The sequence below is a fragment of the Ascaphus truei genome, chromosome 16 (genome assembly GCF_040206685.1).
Source record: "Ascaphus truei isolate aAscTru1 chromosome 16, aAscTru1.hap1, whole genome shotgun sequence".
Taxonomy (NCBI): Eukaryota; Metazoa; Chordata; class Amphibia; order Anura; family Ascaphidae; genus Ascaphus; species Ascaphus truei.
Genome location: NC_134498.1, coordinates 48305076 through 48332048, shown reverse-complemented (window position 1 = coordinate 48332048; position 26973 = coordinate 48305076). Strand labels below are relative to the sequence as shown.

General features: G+C 44.8%; 1 protein-coding gene across 2 annotated transcripts in view; it reads left to right on the top strand.

Annotated features, from left to right (window-relative positions):
- Window positions 1-26973, top strand: part of FGF16 (fibroblast growth factor 16) — a 40237-nt gene that overhangs the window by 4095 nt on the left and 9169 nt on the right. For both annotated transcript variants that reach the window (XM_075573501.1, XM_075573499.1), the window contains exon 2: window positions 15102-15205. In XM_075573501.1, coding sequence (XP_075429616.1) covers window positions 15102-15205 — 104 coding nt within the window. The remainder of the gene's footprint in view (window positions 1-15101; window positions 15206-26973) is intronic.

The window sequence follows — 26973 nt, the reverse complement described above, 5'->3', positions numbered from 1 at the left end:
GTCACTTTTTTTTACCCACCCTAACTTAACTCAGTATGGTGTGTGCGTATATAGTAGCAAGCACTCCAGGACTTGTTAAAGAGAGTGAAAAATATTTATTACAATGGGTTAATGTTTCGGGTTTCTGAGGTCGACCTTTTGTAATAATTATTTTTCACCTTTTCAACAAGTCCCGGACTGCCTGCTACAATTTGCCTTTATTCCTGATCTTTTTGCCGTTAATGCACCCGGCTGTATACCAGCCTCAGTGGAGCGCCTCTATAATCAGTGATACATGATAGAGATATATATATATAATGTGCGTGCTGCCTCCTGCAGTGAAGGTGTTAATCTGCATCACAAGGTTCCAGGGGTGCCCTGGTGCCCTGAATTCGATGTGACTCCCATGCTCCCGAGGTCTGGGTCCCACCCAGGAGGAAACAGGTGTCCTTCCTTTGCAGACACTCCCTGCACAGCTGCCCCCTTTCTCGCTTAACCCCTTGGCTGCCAGTGGGGGTGAGGAGGGGGAGGGGGGGTTAGAGGGCAGCAATACGTTACTGACTTTTCCGTCAGCCGAGGGGGTTAACCCCTTCCCCGCCAACAACACGCCAAACAAGAAACCCAGCCGCCATTGCCACATTACAGAAGTAATGACACGATTAGTGTGAATCATCCCCGCCTCCCTTTTCCGCTCGGGTAAGAGAAGAATGCTAAAGAAATGTGCTCATGTGCAAGAAATGTCTGCTCGCTCCCCTTCCCTTTCTGCAGGTGCACCAAACAAAATAACGTGTTAGCAGCAAAGTCTGGGGCGGCTGTGTGTCCCAGGTCTGACTCTCCCCTAATATCCCAGGCCAGGACTGCAGGTGGTCCCCTTTACCCCCTTGTGAACCACACCTGTAACATCACTAGTGCACCTAGATTTAACCCCGTGCGTTGCAGGAAACGTTTGGTTTCTTTAATCAAGTTTCCCCAGCAACAAAGGAAAGGGTTCTTTACAGTAAGGGCAGTTACAGTGTGGGATTCATTACCCATGGAGACTGGGATGGTAGATACAGTAGATATGTTCAAAAAAAGGTTGGACATCTTTTTAGACAGGAAAGTTATACAGGGATATACCAAATAAGTAAACATGGGAAGGATGTTGATCCAAGGACTAATCTGATTGCCAATATTTGGAGTCGGGAAGGAATTTATTTTCCCTTAATGAGATATCATTGGATAATGTGACACTGGGGTTTTTTGTTTGCCTTCCTCTGGATCAATAGCTTGTAAGTACGGATATAGGATAAAGTATCTGTCATCTAAATGTAGCATAGGTTGAACTTGATGGACGCATGTCTTTTTGTAACCTGATCTACAATGTAAGTGTCTCAGGTTTGGCGCATATTGTAGGCCGGACCGGTCCCCTTTCGCCCCAAACCCGGGAGAAATTCTGACACAATGAACAACAAAGTTTGTCACATCCCATTATAATGAGTACAGGTCCCCAACTCTCATTATTGGCACCCCCTAAATCACAGGCAGATACACACAGTGCAAAATAGGAGCGAAGTATTTGAATGCAGTGAGAGGTGAGAGGTGGGGTGAAAACAGTAATATTGCTTTTATACTTACACCTCACTGTCCATGTTAAAATGAATATTGTTATAAAAGGCCTTTGCTATGTGATGTGTGGGGGAAGCGCTGACACCGAATCTTGTGTGTTAAACCGGGGATACACTGTGAGTTGTGAGGTAGGATAGAGGCCCAACATTGGATGAAATGAGACTGTGCCGAGCTTCCAAACCCTCCTAGAATTCTTCTTCAGGATTCCCCATCTTCAGCACAGTGGGCTCAATCATAGGCTCAGGCTTTGACTGAGCCACCTGTGCTGAATCTGGGATATCCTGAAAACCTGACTTGTTTGGGGGTCTTGCGGACTGGTGTTGAGGACCCCTGCTATACATTATCAGTTCATCTATGTAAAACTCTGATGTCAGCCTACTAAAAAAAAAATGTGCAACCACAAGCTGCCACTAATCTGCTTTTCTCCGAGCAAAACCGGCTACTAGGACTGTGTGACAAAGTGTGATATAAGCACCGCTAGTGGGGCATAGCCTCCCAGTATGGATGGTTTCTGATTGATAAAGCGACATGTATTTAACAGTTGCACAGAGATTTCTCTTTGTCGCAGTGTCCCGTTTATACCGCAAGGTTTCGCAGTTTAACGCCTTCAGTGCCAATGCCACAACGAGTACTAATGGTCGAAATAAGTCACAATTACAAATCAAAACTTCTGCAGAAAGTCTTCTTTCTACCTTTCTAGGAGCAACCCAGTGTTGCAGAGTTTTTCAGCAGCAAAGGGGTTAAAAAAACCATACTATAATCTCCATTTTTTTTATATAACACAGCTGTTCTCTATGCTGTGTTTGGATCATCCACTTTTTAAATAGGAATTAGCGCACGGATATTAATCCACTTTCTTTACACAAAATGAATATAATTTGGCTATCCCTGAAATGTTACTGTTTGTATTTCTGAGCAGAGGTCTGAGTGCCCTGAATGCTACGTTCAGACCTGCTGCTGGGTTCCCTGGATTATATCACATGCTACAGTGTATATTTATTCTATACCATGCTGCAATAACATAATAAGCAGGCTCTGAAGTAGGGTCTTGCTTTTGTGCAGGCAGCTCCAGTACTGAAAAGGTTAAACTGTCCCGTTATCAGACACAGAGCCAGAGGCAATCCAAGAAGCATAACGTTTAAAAAAATGTTTGTTTTAATATATGCCGCCTTTAATTACCTTTATTGAAAACTAATTACCTAAGCTGGCCATCGATTGATTCTCCCGTGATCAAACAGCAAAATCCTGTTTCACAGGGTTCACTAAATGGCTGCTTTTCCATTTCAAATCATCTTTCAGTCGCAGCTACAATGTATTCTTATATTACTAAGGTAACATTATCTATTGTTACAGTTTGCAGCTCAAACTGCTGGGAATATTGGCAACAAATGATCACAAACAGGAAAGTGTTACAGAGATCTTGCACTGCTGGGGAGGTGGGATAAACCTGCTATAGAAATCAGAGGCTGCTCAGTGTATTAAACCTCATTAAAAATGGCATTAAGAGTTAAATTTTAAAATAAAAAAAGGTAATTATTATCTAATGCTACAGAACGGATTTATTGAAAAATAAAAACATGTAGGATATTGCCTGGATTTCTCCTTTAAGGAAACGTGGACCAATTTCTCCTCTTGTTTTGTGAATGAGGAGATTACAGTGGAACATGGTCAGCTAGCTAGCTTCTCTGACACACCTGTGTGACACATACAACAAAACACAAAGTTGTGGTACAATATGTCACTAGCACTCACTGGGTGTACCTGAGCATGACACAGGTAAATGTTAACCCACAGGTCACAGTCAGATATCATATGATATGGGACATGTCACAAGGACGAGCTGGTAATTCCCACTACTAATATCCACTGCGGCAAGAATATCACCTGAATCAGGAGTACCAGCTCCAGTCCTCAAGGGCCACCAACAGGTCAGGTTTTCAGGATATCCCTGCTTCAGCACAGGTGGTGCAGTCGTTGACTGAGCCACTGATTAAGCCATGTAAAGGAACTTCTCAAAGAGAGAAGATGCGTCGCACAGCACAAAAATAGATGAAGGCTGATGTGGGATAAAAATAAGCTTTATTTGCACAAGGTGCAAGCGAGTCCTCTTGACGCGTTTCGTTTGACAAAGGCCTTCCAGGCCGAAACGCGTCAAGAGGACTCGCTTGCACCTTGTGCAAATAAAGCTTATTTTTATCCCACATCAGCCTTCACCTATTTTTGTGCTGTGCGACGCATCTTTCTCTCCTTGAGAAGTTCCTTCACATTGCTGCATCAAGCGTCTGCACGCTGAGTTCCTGCTGGCTTGCGTTTCCTTCACCGAGTCTGCCGTGACGTCATCAGCAAGTACCATTCAGGCCGCCGGTCAGGTGACCGCCCTCCGCGTCTGCGGGTATTGGGTTGGCGGTGAAGAGCACAGATCACGAGCAGAGACACCCTGACTTCAGCCAGGAGAAGCAGGTATATCATACAGGGAAGACCCGCAGAGGCTTTACTAACCACTACAAGGACTTACACGTGAGTGTCCCATATCCCAACCTCATAGTGCTCGCGGTGAGCCGGTTGGGGGGAATGATTATATGTGTCTTCATATTACACTAAGGTTGTGTATTGCCTGGGTCTAGAAGATTTACTTTATCTTTCACCAGCAGGACTATGCTATATTCTGAGCGCCTGGAGGGTTAATCAGATGATTCACCCGTGTGTATGGTACACTGATTAAGCCACCCTTGAGGACTGAAGTTGGCCACCCCTGGGGTAAATTAGTTATTCTTAGACAACAACCATCGCAAGTGTAGCCCGTCCCCGATCTCGGACCATCAGGCGGTAACTCTACCGCATAAAAGTCCGTGAATGGCGAGCTGGCCAGAGTATCCCAAGGAGAGGGCGGAGAAACACTGGAGTAATGAGATACTATTCTGTTACTCACTGGGTATACTAGGGTCATAAGAATGAACCACCCCAAAAAAAACAATTAGAAAACGATAATGATGGGAAGGGAGAAATTAAATCACAGTGATATCAATTCAAACTCTTAAAAGTGTGTGCCACCCTTATATATACACTATTTCCCCCTCAGTGGGGTCACCCTTATATATACACTATTTCCCCCTCAGTGGGGTCACCCTTATATATACACTACTTCCCCCTTAGTGGGGTCACCCTTATATAAACACTATTTCCCCCTCAGTGGGGTCACCCTTATATAAACACTATTTCCCCCTTAGTGGGGTCACCCTTATATATACACTATTTCCCCCTCAGTGGGGTCACCCTTATATATACACTATTTCCCCCTCAGTGGGGTCACCCTTATATAAACACTATTTCCCCCTTAGTGGGGTCACCCTTATATAAACACTATTTCCCCCTCAGTGGGGTCACCCTTATATATACACTATTTCCCCCTCAGTGGGGTCACCCTTAAATAAACACTATTTCCCCCTTAGTGGGGTCACCCTTATATATACACTATTTCCCCCTCAGTGGGGTCACCCTTATATATACACTATTTCCCCCTCAGTGGGGTCACCCTTAAATAAACACTATTTCCCCCTTAGTGGGGTCACCCTTATATATACACTATTTCCCCCTCAGTGGGGTCACCCTAATATATACACTATTTCCCCCTCAGTGGGGTCACCCTAATATATACACTATTTCCCCCTCAGTGGGGTCACACATATATATATATATATATATATATATATATATATATATATATATATATATATATATATATATATATATATATATACACACTATTTTTCCCCCCTCAGTGGGGTCGCCTTTTTATATACACTATTTCCCCCCTCAGTGGGGTGACCCATTTATATACACTATTCCCCCCCCCCCAAGTGGGGTCACCCTTAGATATACAGTATGTCCCCCCCAGTGGGGTCACCCTTTTATAAGACAGACATTTACCCCTCAGTCAGGAGGTTGCAATGTACATTCTGCTGCATCTGTCTGGATGTCCCATCTGGTCCTATTCTCCGTGGATTTGGGCTCTGTTTTTAACATCAAACATTCCACAAGTGTTTCATTCTCCATTATCCATGCGAGTGAACTTGTCTAGACATCCAATATAAGACGCTATGGGTTTGTACATTACGGCTTTCCCCAAAGGCAGTGTAAAAGGAATAGGTTTGTGCTGGAATTGAAAGAGAAGCCCAATAGTATTTATTGGAAACTCGTGTCTTTGCATAAAGCTGCGCTGAATCATGCACCACAAGTCCATTATACTCTGTACTCCCTAGCTTGATGTGTTCTTAAACTCCTCCAGCCGTAATATGATTGCGTTGGAACACTGATTGAATTCTCAGGCTCAGCTCACGGGTTTGTTTTGCTGTTCTGGCCTCGAGCTGCGATCACAGTTACGGACACAGCAGACAGCGGACAGGTGCACGGGCTCTGTACAGAAACACTGTTAAATCCCTTTATTATGCTCAGGTTCTTGCATGAAACTGATGTCAGTGCTCAGCACACTCGCCATAGTAATGGAGACACCAAACACCAATGGGGTTTCGCGCTGCCCTATAGCTTTTATATAGGGTCAGTCCCTCCTAGGACCAAAGTGAATTACACGCGTGTTCTATACATGTATCATTTGATATATTTAGAGCCACGGTGTACGCAGGGCTTTACAAAATGACAATACAAGGTTAAATGAAGTACAAACAATGGGGATTAGGGAGAAAGGCAAATTACAACTTAAGGAAAATCCAGGCCCTGCCCCAAAAGCTTACACTCTACGCAGGTTTATTGAATGTGATTAACACTTTTGAAACAAATCAGACAAATATATGTATTTGTAAATAAATTGTTAAACTTTGAATGTCTCCCTAGTAACCGGATGCTTTGTAGCGCCCTTACCATCGCTTTTGGGATAAGATTGTTGATCCAGAGTTTGATCCAATTGTTGTCTTGTCCGGCGGCACAGGTAACTTAAAGGGATATGGGGAACCAACCGTAAATTAAACATAAGACTAGAATAAAAAACAGACCCACTAGAAAACCCCACAGAAAACCCCACAGAAAACCCCACAGAAAACCCCACAGAAAATCACCTAATTTTGACATAAGATTCAAATAATTGAACATTTTACTCACTGATCCATAATGATAACTTCTTCCAAAAATATTCTCACTACACGAAACGCAGTTTAGGTCTCTGATTTTGGTCCCTGGGTATTGGGATCTGTCAGTATAACCGGTTATCCACAAACTGCTCTGTGCCTCAGCTGAATTTCTCATTCAGACGTTAGCACCCGGTGAGCTCCGAGAGAATGTAGTACATATAACGGGAGAGATATATATATATATACACACACACACAAGGGGTCCTTGTATCCCCCTGAGGAAGGACCCATTTTGGAGGACCGAAACGTTGGGTTTCTTGATGTACCACTATTTTCACCAATACACTTGTGACGTTTTCTACAATTGAGTGCTGTCTCTTGCTTTACCAGACCTCGGAACGGTAACGTATGTCTATATTACCCATATGGGACAAGCACCTACAGCCTATCAGCACCTATGGAGTGCTAACTTTTCTATTTGACTAATATATATATATTATATATATATATTATATATATATATATATATATATATATATATATATATATATATATATATATATATATATATATATATATATATATATATATACAGTGGTCGACAAATCACCAAAAAATCTACTCGCCACCCAGTACCACACGTGTGCTGCTTGGGCCAATAGGAGCTCGCCACGATGTTAAATCCACTCGCCCGGGGCATGCAAATGTATAGGTTTGTCGAACACTGTATATATATATATATGACACACACACAAAAAGGCAGTTGCTCACACTATATAAATAAGTGGTTAAGCCAGACCCAAAAATTAATACAGAGAATCCTGAGAAAAAACTATTTCTAAACAGGATAGCCTGTGACTAAATAACTAGGGAAACACTGGTGGTGCTGGGGGAAAGAGAAATAAATATAACACACAAAAAGACTGAGACAATCCCCAAAATAGCACTCTAAATATACCACAGAATAACTAATCTAATATAAAGAAAAAAGACTTGGATTCTAAGTCAAAATAGAAAAGGAAATGATTTTAATAACGAGCAATAAGACACACTAACATTAAAAACATAAACACACTGTAGGCAACATAACAAAAATAAAAAAACTGTGACTAGAAAAATAATGCATTTAATATCGCTGAAAGTAAAACCAAGAGCTTAAATGTATCAAAAATGTAATAATATACCTCTCAAAAATATGAGGTGATATATAACACAGGACTGTCCGGTTCAATACTGGACACCTGGCTGCCTTAATTTTGTGTCTGACCATTTTCCTTTCTGCTGTAAAACCACGGGTCCTATTTTTACCTCCACGTTGTTAGCTCATCCATTATCCACTTTTCTAGCACCAATTACAAGACTCGTACACATTACACTATTTGTGTTGCTCTATCCCCCATATTGTTCCTGGGAGCTGCTCGCCAACTCTTGTGCACAGCTTCCTGTAACCCCAAGTGGAAGGACACTTTGACGTAGCAGCACCTCGGAATTTAAAAGGGGCTACATCATTTATTAACATTATCAAATTTCACCAATGTTTCACTGTCACAAGTACCACATTATTTACTTTAAGGATTGAGGCCCTTTGATTTTTTTCTTGTCTCCTATTTGACCTTTTGCTTACTTTCATATGTTGGATTTGGCCGTCTGTCTATCCCAAGCATGTCTGAATTCCCTTATTGCCGAGGTTCTCAACTCCATTCCTCAAGACCCCCCAACAGGGGTCATCCCTTAAGGTCGGAGGAAAGGAGATTTCACCAGCAACAAAGGAAAGTGTTCTTTACAGTAAGGGCAGTTACAGTGTGGAATTCATTACCCATGGAGACTGTGATGGCAGATACAATAGATTTGTTAAAAAAAAAAAAAAAAAGGTTGGACCTCTTTTTAGAAAGGAAAGAGATACAGGGATATACCAAATAAGTAAACATGGGAAGGATGTTGATCCAGGGAGTAATCTGATTGTCAATATTTGGAGTCAGGAAGGAATTATTTTTCCCCTTATGAGATATCATTGGATGATGTGACTCTGGGGTTTTGTGTTCGCTTCCTCTGGATCAATATACTGCAAGTATAGATATAGGATAAAGTATCTGTCGTCTAAATTTAGCATAGGTCGAAGTTGATAGACGCATGTCTTTTTTCAACCTCATCTACTATGTAACTACTATGTAACAGATCAGGTTTTAAGGATACTCCTGCTTCAGCACAGGTGGCTCAATCAGTGGCTCAGTCAAAGATCCTTAAGATCTGTCCTGTTGGAGGGTCTTGAATAATGGAGTTGACAACCCCCGCCTTGCTGTATTAGCCCCCTCCCCGCCCCCCCACCCCACCTCTGCTGGAAGGCTGTTCCGTATTCAGTAACTTCATGGGTTCCCGGCAGACTGGGCATTTTTCTAATCTCGGCGTCAGGCAGCTGGGTCCCGTCCTGTGCTTGCACTCTCGCCGAGTTAAAGGACGTGCATCCAAAGTGCCACTTAAGTGCCTCATGTGGGGGACACCAAGAACAAAAATGAGAGTGACCGAGGACTTCACGTACTGTGTTGCAACTGAAATCGCTACCAATAAACGGCTTCCATATGGGAGCCAGCGAGTCCCTGCGCTTTTCTGCACGAGAAAACCCTGCAGCAATCACCGCTACACGCTGCCCCTGTGCCTCACGCCCGCGCTATCGGAGCGTATGATGTGCACCGTGACCCGATGATAAACATGCTGTGTTACTTAGTATAACTATACACAACCATTTAAAGCCTCTTCTGCTCAACAGAGATAATCGGTTCCTGACGGATTCCCAAAGCCTTCTCTCTAATGCAAGATAAGCCTCTGGCAGCCGAGCACCTTCCAAGCACCCCTGGGACCAGTCCTACTTTGGGAATCTCCTATTGGTTTGAAATGTGGGTTCATGGGTAGAGCTATTGGGCAGTGCTGTAAAACCCTAATATTTGATAGAGTGGGAGTATCATACTGTATTTCTTCTACCTTGAAGACGAGCGGATGCTTTAGAAGCAGTTCTGTAAATGGAATCTAAAGGCAAACACAATGTGACTCCTGTTAAGTTGCAGGTGGGTTCCAGTTACATTTGGGGGGTCTGAGAAGCCCCCGCTAGGACCTTATTAGTATCAGAATAACTTAGAGGAAATCTCTGGCCCATAGAGTGTGTCCTTTCTGCCAAAGAAAATTAAGTATTATGGCATTTTATAGAAGAAAAACAAAGAATTTTTATATTAAAGGGCTTGAACAGTGTTTTTCAGGGTTCCTAGAAATTATTGGGTTCCCCGGGCATCCCTAAAGCATTTCCTGCAATTTTTATGTAATTTGAAAATTGTACCAAACCCAGAAGAATTTACACTGCATCTGATCTCAGACGCGCTATTAGAGAGGGTTGGGGTTCCTTACATTGCATCTGATCTCAGACGCGCTATTAGAGAGGTTTGGGGTTCCTTACAATGCATCTGATCTCAGACGCGCTATTAGAGAGGGTTGGGGTTCCTTACAATGCATCTGATCTCAGACGCGCTATTAGAGAGGGTTGGGGGTTCCCCAGAATTTCACTTTACAATTATAAGTTTCCTTAACCAAAAAAAGGTTGGAAACCCCAGATCTAGAGTAAAACACATATGGCGCCAAATGCCCGTCTGGCGGCGGAGTCTTTAAGAGTACAAGTTGTACTTGAAGTGCTGCTCTTGGGTTTAAGACGCCCTCCCTGCCGCTCCGCCTCCTCGAGCTCTTTACTAAGTGTGTCTGTCCCATGCACGTGCACCCAGCTCGCTGATACCGATACGTTCCAGGGCTGCGGACTCTTCGCTGGAAGCAGCTGGTAGCAGTTGGGTTTCAGATGTGCCTTCTATAATGGGCTCACATTGTACTCGCCATTAAAATGGTCTGAAACATCTAATAATTACTTCCAGTAACTTTCAATGCTGCACATGCAGTCACGGAGAGCCAGAGCATTGTTGGATATCTGCATATTTGTATCAGCCAAAACCTTTCACTTAGAGGGAATCCGAGCCGCTCATTCTCTTCCCTTCATTTTGTTTTTTACATAGGATTGAAGCAGGGGGTCTCCAGAGCTGAGCCCCTATAATTTCAGCTCTGGGGACCCCCCGCTTCCAGAGATATTTACCTCTTATGGGGGGGGGTAGTGGTAGCCGCTACCAGGGTTCACATAATGGCCGCTTTTCAAAGCGTCCGCGCCCTGTGGGCCAATAGGAAGCTGTGATGTCATCCAGTGCGGCTTCCTATTGGCGCACGTGACGCGGAAGCTTTAAACATGCAGGAGATACTGGCGCTGCCTTTGGAGGTAAGTATCTCAAAAAGCAGGGGGTCCCCGGACATGAGATTAATGGGGATCAGCTCCAGAGACCCCCTACTTCAATCCTGTGGAAAGAAACAGTGGCTTGGAGATTAACCAGTAACCGCTGAACATCGGTGCATCGCTCGGCTTTTCTGCACGAGAAAACCCTGCAGCAATCACCACTACACGCTGCCCCTGTGCCTCACGCCCGCGCTATCGGAGCGTATGATGTGCACCGTGACCCGATGATAAACATGCTGTGTTACTTAGTATAACTATACACAACCATTTAAAGCCTCTTCTGCTCAACAGAGATAATCGGTTCCTGACGGATTCCCAAAGCCTTTTCTCTAATGCAAGATAAGCCTCTGGCAGCCGAGCACCTTCCAAGCACCCCTGGGACCAGTCCTACTTTGGGAATCTCCTATTGGTTTGAAATGTGGGTTCATGGGTAGAGCTATTGGGCAGTGCTGTAAAACCCTAATATTTGATAGAGTGGGAGTATCATACTGTATTTCTTCTACCTTGAAGACGAGAGGATGCTTTAGAAGCAGTTCTGTAAATGGAATCTAAAGGCAAACACAATGTGACTCCTGTTAAGTTGCAGGTGGGTTCCAGTTACATTTGGGGGGTCTGAGAAGCCCCCGCTAGGACCTTATTAGTATCAGAATAACTTAGAGGAAATCCCTGGCCCATAGAGTGTGTCCTTTCTGCCAAAGAAAATTAAGTATTATGGCATTTTACAGGCATATTATGGCATTTATTAAAGGTCTTGGCCAGGGATGGGAAACTCCAGTCCACAAAGGCCACCAACAGGTCAGATATGCAGGATATCCCTGCTTCAGCACAGGTGGCTCAATCAGTGGCTCCGACTCTGAGCCACTGATTGAGCCACCTGTGTGTTGAAGCAGGGATATCCTGTAAACCTGACCTGTTGATGGCCCTTGAGGACTGGAGTTTCCCATCCCTAGTCAAGAGTAAAACACATACGGAGCCAAATCCCGGCCTGGCGGTGGCGTCTTTAAGAGTACAAGTTGTACTTGAAGTGCTGCTCTTGGGTTTAAGACGCCCTCCCTGCCGCTCCGCCTCCTCGAGCTCTTTAATAAGTGTGTCTGTCCCATGCACGTGCACCCAGCTCGCTGATACCGATACGTGCCAGGGCTGCGGACTCTTCGCTGGAAGCAGCTGGTAGCAGTTGGGTTTCAGATGTGCCTTCTATAATGGGCTCACGTTGTACTCGCCATTAAAATGGTCTGAAACATCTAATAATTACTTCCAGTAACTTTCAATGCTCCAAAGAGCCAGCGCATTGTTGGATATCTGCATATGTGTGTCCTCCAAGACTTTATACTTCAAACGTTTGAAGATCATAAGTGTGGAAGAAAGGTACATTGCCGAATAGAAGATTTCTCATCAGAGAAGAGGGGCTGCTGTGTCCTAGGAGGCAGGCTGGACCTCAGGAATGGTATATACCCTACAGGTTGTGATACCTTTTACTGCACCAGCTTAAAGGAGCCTTTCATAGATTGTACACAAGCTTCTAAGACCTCACAAGTCTCTTCTTTTGGTGGCAGATCTTGGTTTGATTATTTTTTACATAATATCCGTCGGTAACAAATATAATGACATAATCCCTGTCTTTAGGGGAAGTGCAAAATCATTGTCTAATTCAGTGGCTATCAAGCTTTTTTTTGGTTAAGGAACCCTATAATTATATTGTGAAGTTCTGCGAAACCCCAACCCTCTCCAGCAGTGCGTCTGAGATCAGATGCATTGTATGGAACCCCAACTCTCTCTAATAGCGCGTCTGAGATCTGATACATTGTAAGAATCCCCAACCCTCTCTAATAGCGTGTCTGAGATCTGATACATTGTAAGGAACCCCAACCCTCTCTAATAGCGTGTCTGAGATCAGATGCATTGTAAGGAACCCCAACCCTCTCTAATAGCGTGTCTGAGAGAGATGCATTGTAAGGAACCCCAACCCTCTCTAATAGCGTGTCTGAGATCAGATGCATTGTAAGGAACCCCAACCCTCTCTAATAGCGCGTCTGAGATCAGATGCATTGTAAGGAACCCCAACCCTCTCTAATAGCGCGTCTGAGATCAGATACATTGTAAGGAACCCCAACCCTCTCTAATAGCGCGTCTGAGATACAATTATCAAATGACCTGAAAACTCTCTAGGGATACCCGAGGAACCCAAGGGGTTCCTTGGACCCCTGGTGGAAAAACACTGGTCCAAAACCTATACTAGATCTTCCTTAGTAACCTCCTACGATAGGGTGTTATACGCACAAAGCCAATAACCTCTGACCCCGAGGTACACACAGTACGGGAGATGTATCTGTATGTTTCAGTTCTACTTCTGTTTAACAATTCATTTATTCTTCAGAAATGAGGGCGATACCTTAGTCCATAATCTCTTCAGTGAAAGTTCTTTCCTGAAATGATTACAATGCTACTTATTGCCAGGGACTTTGGTTTAACCCTTGTGAAGACATTAAAGGGAGCTCCAACACCAGACAAAAGAATATTATAATATAATATTCCTTTATATGGACTTTTACTTATTTATATGTTTTTTATACTACTCACTGTGTTATACTTTATAGTATAACATTCTTTTTTTACCGTCACTTGCAGCTATATGTTTTACTGATTCACTTTTTCCACTATTATTATTTTACACAGCAAATATTTTTAGTTAAACTCTTTTTATATTGATTCGGGCAGTTCAAATGAATATACAATAATTCATAAAATAACTAATATCGCTAACATTTTGAGTGTCGCATATTGGGAAGTCTCTCAATATCTTTTAAAAGCAGCAAAACGTGTGAAATCTTATATATTTTTTAAAAACGTAATCAGTTCCGTAATATAAGATAATGACTGTTTTTTTTAATTATTATTATTCAACTCTTAATGCAATTTTTACAGCAGGTTTATCCCACCTCCCCAGCAGTGCAAGATCTCTGCAACACTTTCCTGTTTGTGACATTTTGTTGCCAACGTTACCAGCTATTTGAGCTGCAAACTGTAACAATAGATAATGTTACCTTAGTAATATAAAGATACATTGTAGCTGCTGAGTTACACTGATTGAAGGATTGGTTGAAACTGAAAGGCGGCCATTATGTTAGGCACACCATCAAAATTTTTACAGATTTACAACAGGAGCACGAAACATTTTCCAGCTTAGGCAAGAATGTAGAATGATATATTGTCACACGCTTTACATATACAAAGAGGAAAAAAAGAAAAGAAAAAAGGGGGGAAGGTGCTTTAACGGTGTCTGATTTCCCCTCCACATGTACCTTCCTTTTAATTCAGTTATCTTATTCATGTCTATACATATGTAGTCATTGACTCTCTTGATTCAGCTTCCAACCTGTGAGCCAATCAGTAATAAAGGCCTCTTACCTGTATCACTGATAGTAATGGGCTGGCTGTCTGCCCTGTGTCCCAGATGTGCTGTATAATACTGTCCTACGGCTCATAGTTCTGAAGTGGGAACTTATGTAAAACTAAAAGAAAAACAAGCGTGAGGATAACGTTGCTACACTCGTGTCTGATCAACAGTTGCATAACCTGTTTACATAGTTCCTAACGAATGGAAATAAGCTGGCACTATTAAAAAAACACCACAATTTTATTTGATAAAATGATTAAATTAAAGAATACACAAAAAAAAAAACTTTAGAAGCAGCAGCCCCTTAGATTGGTGGATCTGTGGGGCAGCCTCACAGCAGAGGTGGGAGAGAGTTAAAAAGGCTTCAGATAAACATAAGGTTAAATATGGGAGAGAATCAAGGATCTCATAGGGTCGTGGGTTAGGAACATGGGCGGACACGGCGGTTAGGGACATGGGCAGACACGGCGGTTAGGGACATGGGCAGACCCGGCGGTTAGGGACATGGGCAGACACGGCGGTTAGGGACATGGGCGGACACGGCGGTTAGGGACATGGGCAGACACGGCGGTTAGGGACATGGGCGGACACGGCGGTTAGGGACATGGGCAGACACGGCGGTTAGGGACATGGGCGGACACGGGGGTCATGTGCTTCTTAGCTGCCGTCACATTGGATGTAACGAGTAGATTTGTTTTATACTCAGCGTGTTACTTTGTCCCTTCTTTAGGAATCTTGGAGTTTATTAGCCTGGCGGTGGGGCTCGTTAGTATTCGGGGTGTGGACTCTGGACTGTACCTGGGGATGAATGAGAGAGGCGAGCTGTATGGGTCGGTAAGTTTGAATTTTTAAGAACGAACCATATTTACAACGAGTTGTTCCTGTTGCAGGTCACAATGTGTCGCCTGTCCCAGCGCCTGATACTCAGCACAAATAGAACGTGTGTAACCACTCTTCTTTTGACTATGCCTCAGATTATACTCCTTTACATAGTTACATAGGATATGAGGTTGAAAAAAGACGTATGTCCATCAAGTTCAACCTATGCTAAATTTAGACAACAGATACTTTATCCTATATCCGTACTTACTTATTGATCCAGAGGAAGGCAAACAAAACTCCCAGAGTCATATCATCCAATGATGTCTCATAAGGGGAAAAATAACTTCCTTCCTGACTCCAAGAATTGGCAATCGGATTAATCCCTGGATCAACATCCTTCCCATTTATACTTATTTGGTATATCCCTGTATACCTTTCCCATCTAAAAAGATGTCCAACCTTTTTTTGAACAAATCTATTGTATCTGCTATCACAGTCTCCATGGGTAATGAATTCCACATTTTAACTGCCCTTACTGTAAAGAACCCTTTCCTTTTTTGCTGGTGAAATCTCCTTTCCTCCAACCTTAAGGGATGGCCCCGAGTCCTTTGTACTGCCCGTGGGATGAATAGTTCTTTTGAAAGCTCCTTGTATTGTCCCCAAATATATTTATATATAGTTATCATATCCCCTCTTAGACGCCTCTTTTCCAATGTAAATAAATCTAATTTAGCTAGCCTCTCCTCATAAGTTAGAATGTCCATCCCCTGTATTAATTTGGTGGCTCTTCTCTGCACTCTCTCTAGTTCCATAATGTCTTTTCTTAGGATTGGTGCCCAAAATTGTACTCCATATTCAAGGTGTGGTCTTACTAATGCTTTGTAAAGGGGAATAATTATGTTTATGTCCCTTCCATCCATTGCCCATTTGATACAAGATAAGATCTTGTTTGCCTTTGCAGCTACTGCATGACATTGGGCACTATTGCTAAGCCTGCTGTCTACAAGCACTCCTAAATCCTTCTCCATCAAGGATTCCCCCAATTTATCCCCATTTAATTTGTAAGTCGCCTTTTTATTCTTGCTTCCCAAATGCATAACCTTACATTTATCTGTATTAAACCTCATCTGCCATTTACCTGCCCACGTTTCCAGTCTCTCCAAGTCCTTCTGAAGAGAAATTACATCCTGCTCTGATTCTATTACCTTACACAATTTAGTATCATCAGCAAAGATGGAGACTTTGCTCTCGATCCCAACCTCAAGGTCATTAATAAACTCCTGACTCTGAGGTGGGGGCCTCAGTCTGTATACTTATGTTAGCTGCCTAGGGTTTCCAGGGGGCTTCTCAAAAAACAAAGGACACAATGTTAAAAAGTGCGACGCACTCGAGACACACACATACACCCCTCTCACCTCCATGCTGTTTCCTCCTCTCCTTGGTCCCACCTTTAGGCTCCTGACACCTCTTCCTGATTGGCTGCATTACCCGGCAGCAGCCAATCACGATGGAAAAAGCTGTCCAGCCCCTTAATAACAGCCCTGTCTCTCCCTGCCCAGGGAAGTCCCGCTGCTCCCCCAAGCAGGTCAGGTCAGTATGTCCAGAGAGGTAACACCGGTATACACATACACGCCCAGAGAGGTAATACCAGTATACACATACACGCCCAGGGAGGTAATACCGGTATACACATACACGCCCAGAGAGGTAATTCCGGTATACACAGACACGCCCAGAGAGGTAATACCGGTATACACATACACGCCCAGAGAGGTAATACCGGTATACACAGACACGCCCAGAGAGGTAATACCGGTATACACATACACGCCCAGAGAGGTAATACCGGTATACACATACACGCCCAGAGAGGTAATACCGGTATACACATACACACCCAGAGAAGTAATACCGGTATACACATACACGCCCAGAGAGGTAATACCGGTATATACACATACACACCCAGAGAGGTAACACCGGTATACACATACACGTCCAGAGAGGTAACACCGGTATACACATACACGCCCAGAGAGGTAATACCAGTATACACATACACCCAGAGAGGTAATACCGGTATACACATACACGCCCAGAGAGGTAATACCGGTATACACATACACTCCCAGAGAGGTAACACCGGTATACACATATACACCCAGGGAGGTAATACCGGTATACACATACACGCCCAGAGAGGTAATACCGGTATACACATATACACCCAGAGAGGTAATACCGGTATACACACACACATGCCCAGAGAGGTAATACCGGTATACACATACACGCCCAGAGAGGTAATACCGGTATACACATACCCGCCCAGAGAGGTAATACCGGTATACACAGACACGCCCAGAGAGGTAATACCGGTATACACAGACACGCCCAGAGAGGTAATACCGGTATACACATATATGCCCAGAGAGGTAATACCGGTATACACATACACACCCAGAGAAGTAATACCGGTATACACATACACGCCCAGAGAGGTAATACCGGTATATACACACAAACACCCAGAGAGGTAACACCGGTATACACATACACGTCCAGAGAGGTAATACCGGTATACACATACACGCCCAGAGAGGTAATTCCGGTATACACAGACACGCCCAGAGAGGTAATACCGGTATACACATACACGCCCAGAGAGGTAATACCGGTATACACAGACACGCCCAGAGAGGTAATACCGGTATACACATACACGCCCAGAGAGGTAATACCGGTATACACATACACGCCCAGAGAGGTAATACCGGTATACACATACACACCCAGAGAAGTAATACCGGTATACACATACACGCCCAGAGAGGTAATACCGGTATATACACATACACACCCAGAGAGGTAACACCGGTATACACATACACGTCCAGAGAGGTAACACCGGTATACACATACACGCCCAGAGAGGTAATACCAGTATACACATACACCCAGAGAGGTAATACCGGTATACACATACACGCCCAGAGAGGTAATACCGGTATACACATACACTCCCAGAGAGGTAACACCGGTATACACATATACACCCAGAGAGGTAATACCGGTATACACATATACACCCAGAGAGGTAATACCGGTATACACATACACGCCCAGGGAGGTAATACCGGTATACACATACACGCCCAGAGAGGTAATACCGGTATACACATACACTCCCAGAGAGGTAACACCGGTATACACATATACACCCAGAGAGGTAATACCGGTATACACATATACACCCAGAGAGGTAATACCGGTATACACATACACGCCCAGAGAGGTAATACCGGTATACACATACACGCCCAGAGAGGTAATACCGGTATACACATATACACCCAGAGAGGTAATACCGGTATACACACACACATGCCCAGAGAGGTAATACCGGTATACACATACACGCCCAGAGAGGTAATACCGGTATACACATACCCGCCCAGAGAGGTAATACCGGTATACACAGACACGCCCAGAGAGGTAATACCGGTATACACAGACACGCCCAGAGAGGTAATACCGGTATACACATATATGCCCAGAGAGGTAATACAGGTAATCACATACACGCCCAGAGAGGTAATACCGGTATACACATACACGTCCAGAGAGATAATACAGGTATACACATACACGCCCAGAGAGGTAATACCGGAATACACATACACGCCCAGAGAGGTAATACCGGTATACACATACCCGCCCAGAGAGGTAATACCGGTATACACAGACACGCCCAGAGAGGTAATACCGGTATACACAGACACGCCCAGAGAGGTAATACCGGTATACACATACACGTCCAGAGAGATAATACAGGTAATCACATACACGCCCAGAGAGGTAATACCGGTTTATACATACACGCCCAGAGAGGTAATACCGGTATACATATACACGCCCAGAGAGGTAATACCGGTATACACATACACGCCCAGAGAGGTAATACCGATATACACATACACACCCAGAGAGGTAATACCGGTATACACATACACGCCCAGAGAGGTAATACCGGTATACACATACACGCCCAGAGAGGTAATACCGGTATACACATACACACCCAGAGAGGTAATACCGGTATACGCATACACGCCCAGAGAGGTAATACCGGTATACACATACACACCCAGAGAGGTAATACCGGTATACACATACACACCCAGAGAGGTAATACCGGTATACACATACACACCCAGAGAGGTAATACCGGTATACACATACACACCCAGAGAGGTAATACCGGTATACACATACACGCCCAGAGATGTAATACCGGTATACTCATACACGCCCAGAGAGGTAATACCGGTATACACATACATGCACAGAGAGGTAATACCGGTATACACATACACACCCAGAGAGTTAATACCGGTATACACATACACGCCCAGAGAGGTAATACCGGTATACACATCCACGCCCAGAGAGGTAATACCGGTATACACATACACGCCCAGAGAGGTAATACCGGTATACACATACACGTCCAGAGAGGTAATACTGGTATACACAGACACGCCCAGAGAGGTAATACCGGTATACACATACACGCCCAGAGAGGTAATACCGGTATACACATACACACCCAGAGAGGTAATACCGGTATGCACATACACACGCCCAGAGAGGTAATACCGGTATACACATACACACCCAGAGAGGTAATACCGGTATACACATACACGCCCAGAGAGGTAATACCGGTATACACATACACACCCAGAGAGGTAATACCGGTATGCACATACACACGCCCAGAGAGGTAATACCGGTATACACATACACGCCCAGAGAGGTAATACCGTTATACACACACGCCCAGAGAGGTAATACCGGTATACACATACACGCCCAGAGGGGTAATACCGGTATAAACATACACGCCCAGAGAGGTAATACCGGTATACACCTACACGCCCAGAGAGGTAATACCGGTATACACATAGACGCCCAGAGAGGTAATACCGGTATACACATACACGCCCAGAGAGGTAATACCGGTATACACATACACACCCAGAGAGGTAATACCGGTATACACATACACGTCCAGAGAGGTAATACCGGTATACACATACACGCCCAGAGAGGTAATACCGGTATACACATACACACCCAGAGAGGTAATACCGGTATACACATACACACCCAGAGAGGTAATACCGGTATACACATACACACCCAGAGAGGTAATACCGGTATACACATACACACCCAGAGAGGTAATACCGGTATACACATACACGCCCAGAGATGTAATACCGGTATACTCATACACGCCCAGAGAGGTAATACCGGTATACACATACACGCACAGAGAGGTAATACCGGTATACACATACACACCCAGAGAGGTAATACCGGTATACACATACACGCCCAGAGATGTAATACCGGTATACACATACACGCCCAGAGCGGTAATACCGGTATACACATACACACCCAGAGAGGTAATACCGGTATACACATACACGCCCAGAGAGGTAATACCGGTATACACATCCACGCCCAGAGAGGTAATACCGGTATACACATACACGCCCAGAGAGGTAATACCGGTATACACATACACGTCCAGAGAGGTAATACTGGTATACACAGACACGCCCAGAGAGGTAATACCGGTATACACATACACGCCCAGAGAGGTAATACCGGTATACACATACACACCCAGAGAGGTAATACCGGTATGCACATACACACGCCCAGAGAGGTAATACCGGTATACACATACACGCCCAGAGAGGTAATACCGGTATACACATACACACCCAGAGAGGTAATACCGGTATACACATACACGCCCAGAGAGGTAATACCGGTATACACATACACACCCAGAGAGGTAATACCGGTATGCACATACACACGCCCAGAGAGGTAATACCGGTATACACATACACACCCAGAGAGGTAATACCGGTATGCACATACACGCCCAGAGAGGTAATCCGGTATACACATACACGCCCAGAGAGGTAATACCGGTATACACATACACACCCAGAGAGGTAATACCGGTATACACATACACGCCCAGAGAGGTAATACCGGTATACACATACACACGCCCAGAGAGGTAATACCGGTATACACATACACGCCCAGAGAGGTAATACCGGTATACACATACACGCCCAGAGAGGTAACACCGGTATACACATACACGCCCAGAGAGGTAATACCGGTATACACATACACGCCCAGAGAGGTAATACCTGTATACACATACACACCCAGAGAGGTAATACCGGTATACACATACACGCCCAGAGAGGTAATACCGGTATACACATACACGCCCAGAGAGGTAATACCGGTATACACATACACGCCCAGAGAGGTAATACCGGTATACACATACACGCCCAGAGAGGTAATACCGGTATACACACACACGCCCAGAGAGGTAATACCGGTATACACATACACGCCCAGAGAGGTAATACCGGTATACACATACACGCCCAGAGAGGTAATACCGGTATATACATACACACCCAGAGAGGTAATACCGGTATACACATACACACCCAGAGAGGTAATACCGGTATACACATACACGCCCAGAGAGGTAATACCGGTATACACATACACACCCAGAGAGGTAACACCTGTATACACACACACACACCCAGAGAGGTAATACCGGTATACACATACACGCCCAGAGAGGTAATACCGTTATACACACACGCCCAGAGAGGTAATACCGGTATACACATACACGCCCAGAGGGGTAATACCGGTATAAACATACACGCCCAGAGAGGTAATACCGGTATACACCTACACGCCCAGAGAGGTAATACCGGTATACACATACACGCCCAGAGAGGTAATACCGGTATACACATACACACCCAGAGAGGTAATACCGGTATACACATACACGCCCAGAGAGGTAATACCGGTATACACATACACGCCCAGAGAGGTAATACCGGTATATACATACACGCCCAGAGAGGTAATACCGGTATATACATACACGCCCAGAGAGGTAATACCGGTATACACATACACGCCCAGAGAGGTAATACCGGTATACTCATACACGCCCAGAGAGGTAATACCGGTATACACATACACGCCCAGAGAGGTAATACCTGTATACACATACACACCCAGAGAGGTAATACCGGTATACACATACACGCCCAGAGAGGTAATACCGGTATACACATACACGCCCAGAGAGGTAATACCGGTATACACATACACGCCCAGAGAGGTAATACCGGTATACACATACACGCCCAGAGAGGTAATACCGGTATACACATAGACGCCCAGAGAGGTAATACCGGTATACACATACACGCCCAGAGAGGTAATACCGGTATACACATACACACCCAGAGAGGTAATACCGGTATACACATACACGCCCAGAGAGGTAATACCGGTATACACATACACGCCCAGAGAGGTAATACCGGTATACACATACACGCCCAGAGAGGTAATACCGGTATACACATACACGCCCAGAGAGGTAATACCGGTATACACATACACACCCAGAGAGGTAATACCGGTATACACATACACGCCCAGAGAGGTAATACCGGTATATACATACACGCCCAGAGAGGTAATACCGGTATACACATACACGCCCAGAGAGGTAATACCGGTATACACATACACGCCCAGAGAGGTAATACCGGTATACTCATACACGCCCAGAGAGGTAATACCGGTATACACATACACGCCCAGAGAGGTAATACCGGTATACACATACACGCCCAGAGAGGTAATACCGGTATACACATACACGCCCAGAGAGGTAATACCGGTATACACATACACACCCAGAGAGGTAATACCGGTCACATACACGCCCAGAGAGGTAATACCGTTATACACATACACGCCCAGAGAGGTAATACCGGTATACACATACACGCCCAGAGAGGTAATACTGGTATACACATACAAGCCCAGAGAGGTAATACCGGTATACACATACACGCCCAGAGAGGTAATACCGGTATACACATACACGCCCAGAGGGGTAATACCGGTATACATATACACGCCCAGAGAGGTAATACCGGTATACACGTACATGCCCAGAGAGGTAATACCGGTATACACGTACACGCCCAGAGAGGTAATGCCGGTATACACATACACGCCCAGAGAGGTAATGCCGGTATACACATACACGCCCAGAGAGGTAATGCCGGTATACACATACACGTCCAGAGAGGTAATACCGGTATACACATACACGTCCAGAGAGGTAATACCGGTATACACGTACACGCCCAGAGAGGTAATACCGGTATACACGTACACGCCCAGAGAGGTAATACCGGTATACACGTACACGCCCAGAGAGGTAATACCGGTATACACTTACACGCCCAGAGAGGTAATACCGGTATACACATACACGCCCAGAGGGGTAATACCAGTATACACACACACGCCCAGAGAGGTAATACCGGTATACACACACACGCCCAGAGAGGTAATACCGGTATACACACACACGCCCAGAGAGGTAATACCGGTATACACACACACGCCCAGAGAGGTAATACCGGTATACACATACACGCCCAGAGAGGTAATACCGGTATACACATACACGCCCAGAGAGGTAATACCGGTATACACATACATGCCCAGAGAGGTAATACCGGTATACACATACACGCCCAGAGAGTTAATACCGGTATACACGTACACGCCCAGAGAGGTAATACCGGTATACACGTACATGCCCAGAGAGGTAATACCGGTATACACGTACATGCCCAGAGAGGTAATACCGGTATACACATACACCCCAGAGAGGTAATACCGGTATACACATACACGCCCAGAGAGATAATACCGGTATACACATACACGCCCAGAGAGATAATACCGGTATACACATACATGTCCAGAGAGGTAATACCGGTATACACATACACGTCCAGAGAGGTAATACCAGTATACACATACACGCCCAGAGAGGTAATACCGGTATACACATACACGCCCAGAAAGGTAATACCGGTATACACATACACGCCCAGAGAGTTAATACCGGTATTCACATACACACCCAGAGAGGTAATATCGGTATACACATACACGCCCAGAGAGGTAATACCGGTATACACATACACGCCCAGAGAGGTAATACCGGTATACACATGCACGTCCAGAGAGGTAATACCGGTATACACGTACACGCCCAGAGAGTTAATACCAGTATACACGTACACGCCCAGAGAGGTAATACCGGTATACACGTACACGCCCAGAGAGGTAATACCGGTATACACGTACACGCCCAGAGAGGTAATACCGGTATACACGTACACACCCAGAGAGGTAATACCGGTATACACACACACGCCCAGAGGGGTAATACCGGTATACACACACACGCCCAGAGAGGTAATACCGGTATACACACACACGCCCAGAGAGGTAATACCGGTATACACACACACGCCCAGAGAGGTAATACCGGTATACACACACACGCCCAGAGAGGTAATACCGGTATACACATACACGCCCAGAGAGGTAATACCGGTATACACATACACGCCCAGAGAGGTAATACCGGTATACACATACATGCCCAGAGAGGTAATACCGGTATACACATACACGCCCAGAGAGTTAATACCGGTATACACGTACACGCCCAGAGAGGTAATACCGGTATACACGTACATGCCCAGAGAGGTAATACCGGTATACACGTACATGCCCAGAGAGGTAATACCGGTATACACATACACCCCAGAGAGGTAATACCGGTATACACATACACGCCCAGAGAGATAATACCGGTATACACATACACGCCCAGAGAGATAATACCGGTATACACATACATGTCCAGAGAGGTAATACCGGTATACACATACACGTCCAGAGAGGTAATACCAGTATACACATACACGCCCAGAGAGGTAATACCGGTATACACATACACGCCCAGAAAGGTAATACCGGTATACACATACACGCCCAGAGAGTTAATACCGGTATTCACATACACACCCAGAGAGGTAATATCGGTATACACATACACGCCCAGAGAGGTAATACCAGTATACACATACACGCCCAGAGAGGTAATACCGGTATACACATGCACGTCCAGAGAGGTAATACCGGTATACACGTACATGCCCAGAGAGTTAATACCAGTATACACGTACACGCCCAGAGAGGTAATACCGGTATACACGTACATGCCCAGAGAGGTAATACCGGTATACACGTACATGCCCAGAGAGGTAATACCGGTATACACATACACCCCAGAGAGGTAATACCGGTATACACATACACGCCCAGAGAGATAATACCGGTATACACATACACGCCCAGAGAGATAATACCGGTATACACATACATGTCCAGAGAGGTAATACCGGTATACACATACACGTCCAGAGAGGTAATACCAGTATACACATACACGCCCAGAGAGGTAATACCGGTATACACATACACGCCCAGAAAGGTAATACCGGTATACACATACACGCCCAGAGAGTTAATACCGGTATTCACATACACACCCAGAGAGGTAATACCGGTATACACATACACGCCCAGAGAGGTAATACCAGTATACACATACACGCCCAGAGAGGTAATACCGGTATACACATGCACGTCCAGAGAGGTAATACCTGTATACACGTACACGCCCAGAGAGGTAATACCGGTATACACTTACACGCCCAGAGAGGTAATACCGGTATACACATACACACCCAGAGAGGTAATACCGGTATACACATACACGCCCAGAGAGGTAATACCGGTATTCACATACACACCCAGAGAGGTAATACCGGTATACACATACACGCCCAGAGAGATAATACCAGTATACACATACACGCCCAGAGAGGTAATACCAGTATACACATACACGCCCAGAGAGGTAATACCGGTATACACATACATGTCCAGAGAGGTAATACCGGTATACACACACACGCCCAGAGATGTAATACCGGTATACACACACACGCCCAGAGAGGTAATACCGGTATACACATACACGCCCAGAGAGGTATTACCGGTATACACGTACATCCAGTTCAGCACTGAACACCTGGCAGCCCTATAGCTGCTGCACGTGCGATGGGATAGAAGAAGGGGGCACAACACCGGTATATTTATTACAGGTTTATGAATAGGATGAATCTATATAATACACAGGTAATCAGTAACCACGTGATCTTTAGGAATAGGATCACTATATACAGGGCGCAAATCATATCATTACAGAGTATTGGAAACGTCACTTCTACAAGGGTTCACACTGCACTTCTGTCCATTAAACGCCTCTCCAGCACTGAAGTGGTTAAAACAGTGACTTAGATACTTGGTTGCATTGAGTGAATACCACATATATTTAACCCCTACATTGCCAGGACCAGCAACACAGTATTTCCCCACGCACTTCAGTGTCTTACCTGTGACACTCCCTTTGTGATTTCAGTAGAGCAGGCGAGGACATGCCCAGTCCTCGAGAGCTACTATCAGGTCAGGTTTTCACGATATCCCTGCTTCAGTACAGGTGGCTCAATCGCCACTGATTGAGCCACCTGCGCTGAAACAGGCTCTTCAAATGAGCCAGTGATTGAGCCACTGAAGCAGGGATATCCTGAAAACCTGACCTGTTGGCCTCACCCATCTTTCAGTACATTAAAGCAGTAATCCGCTCTGCTCGCCATAAAACAAGAGCAGTGACGTTCCTTCGC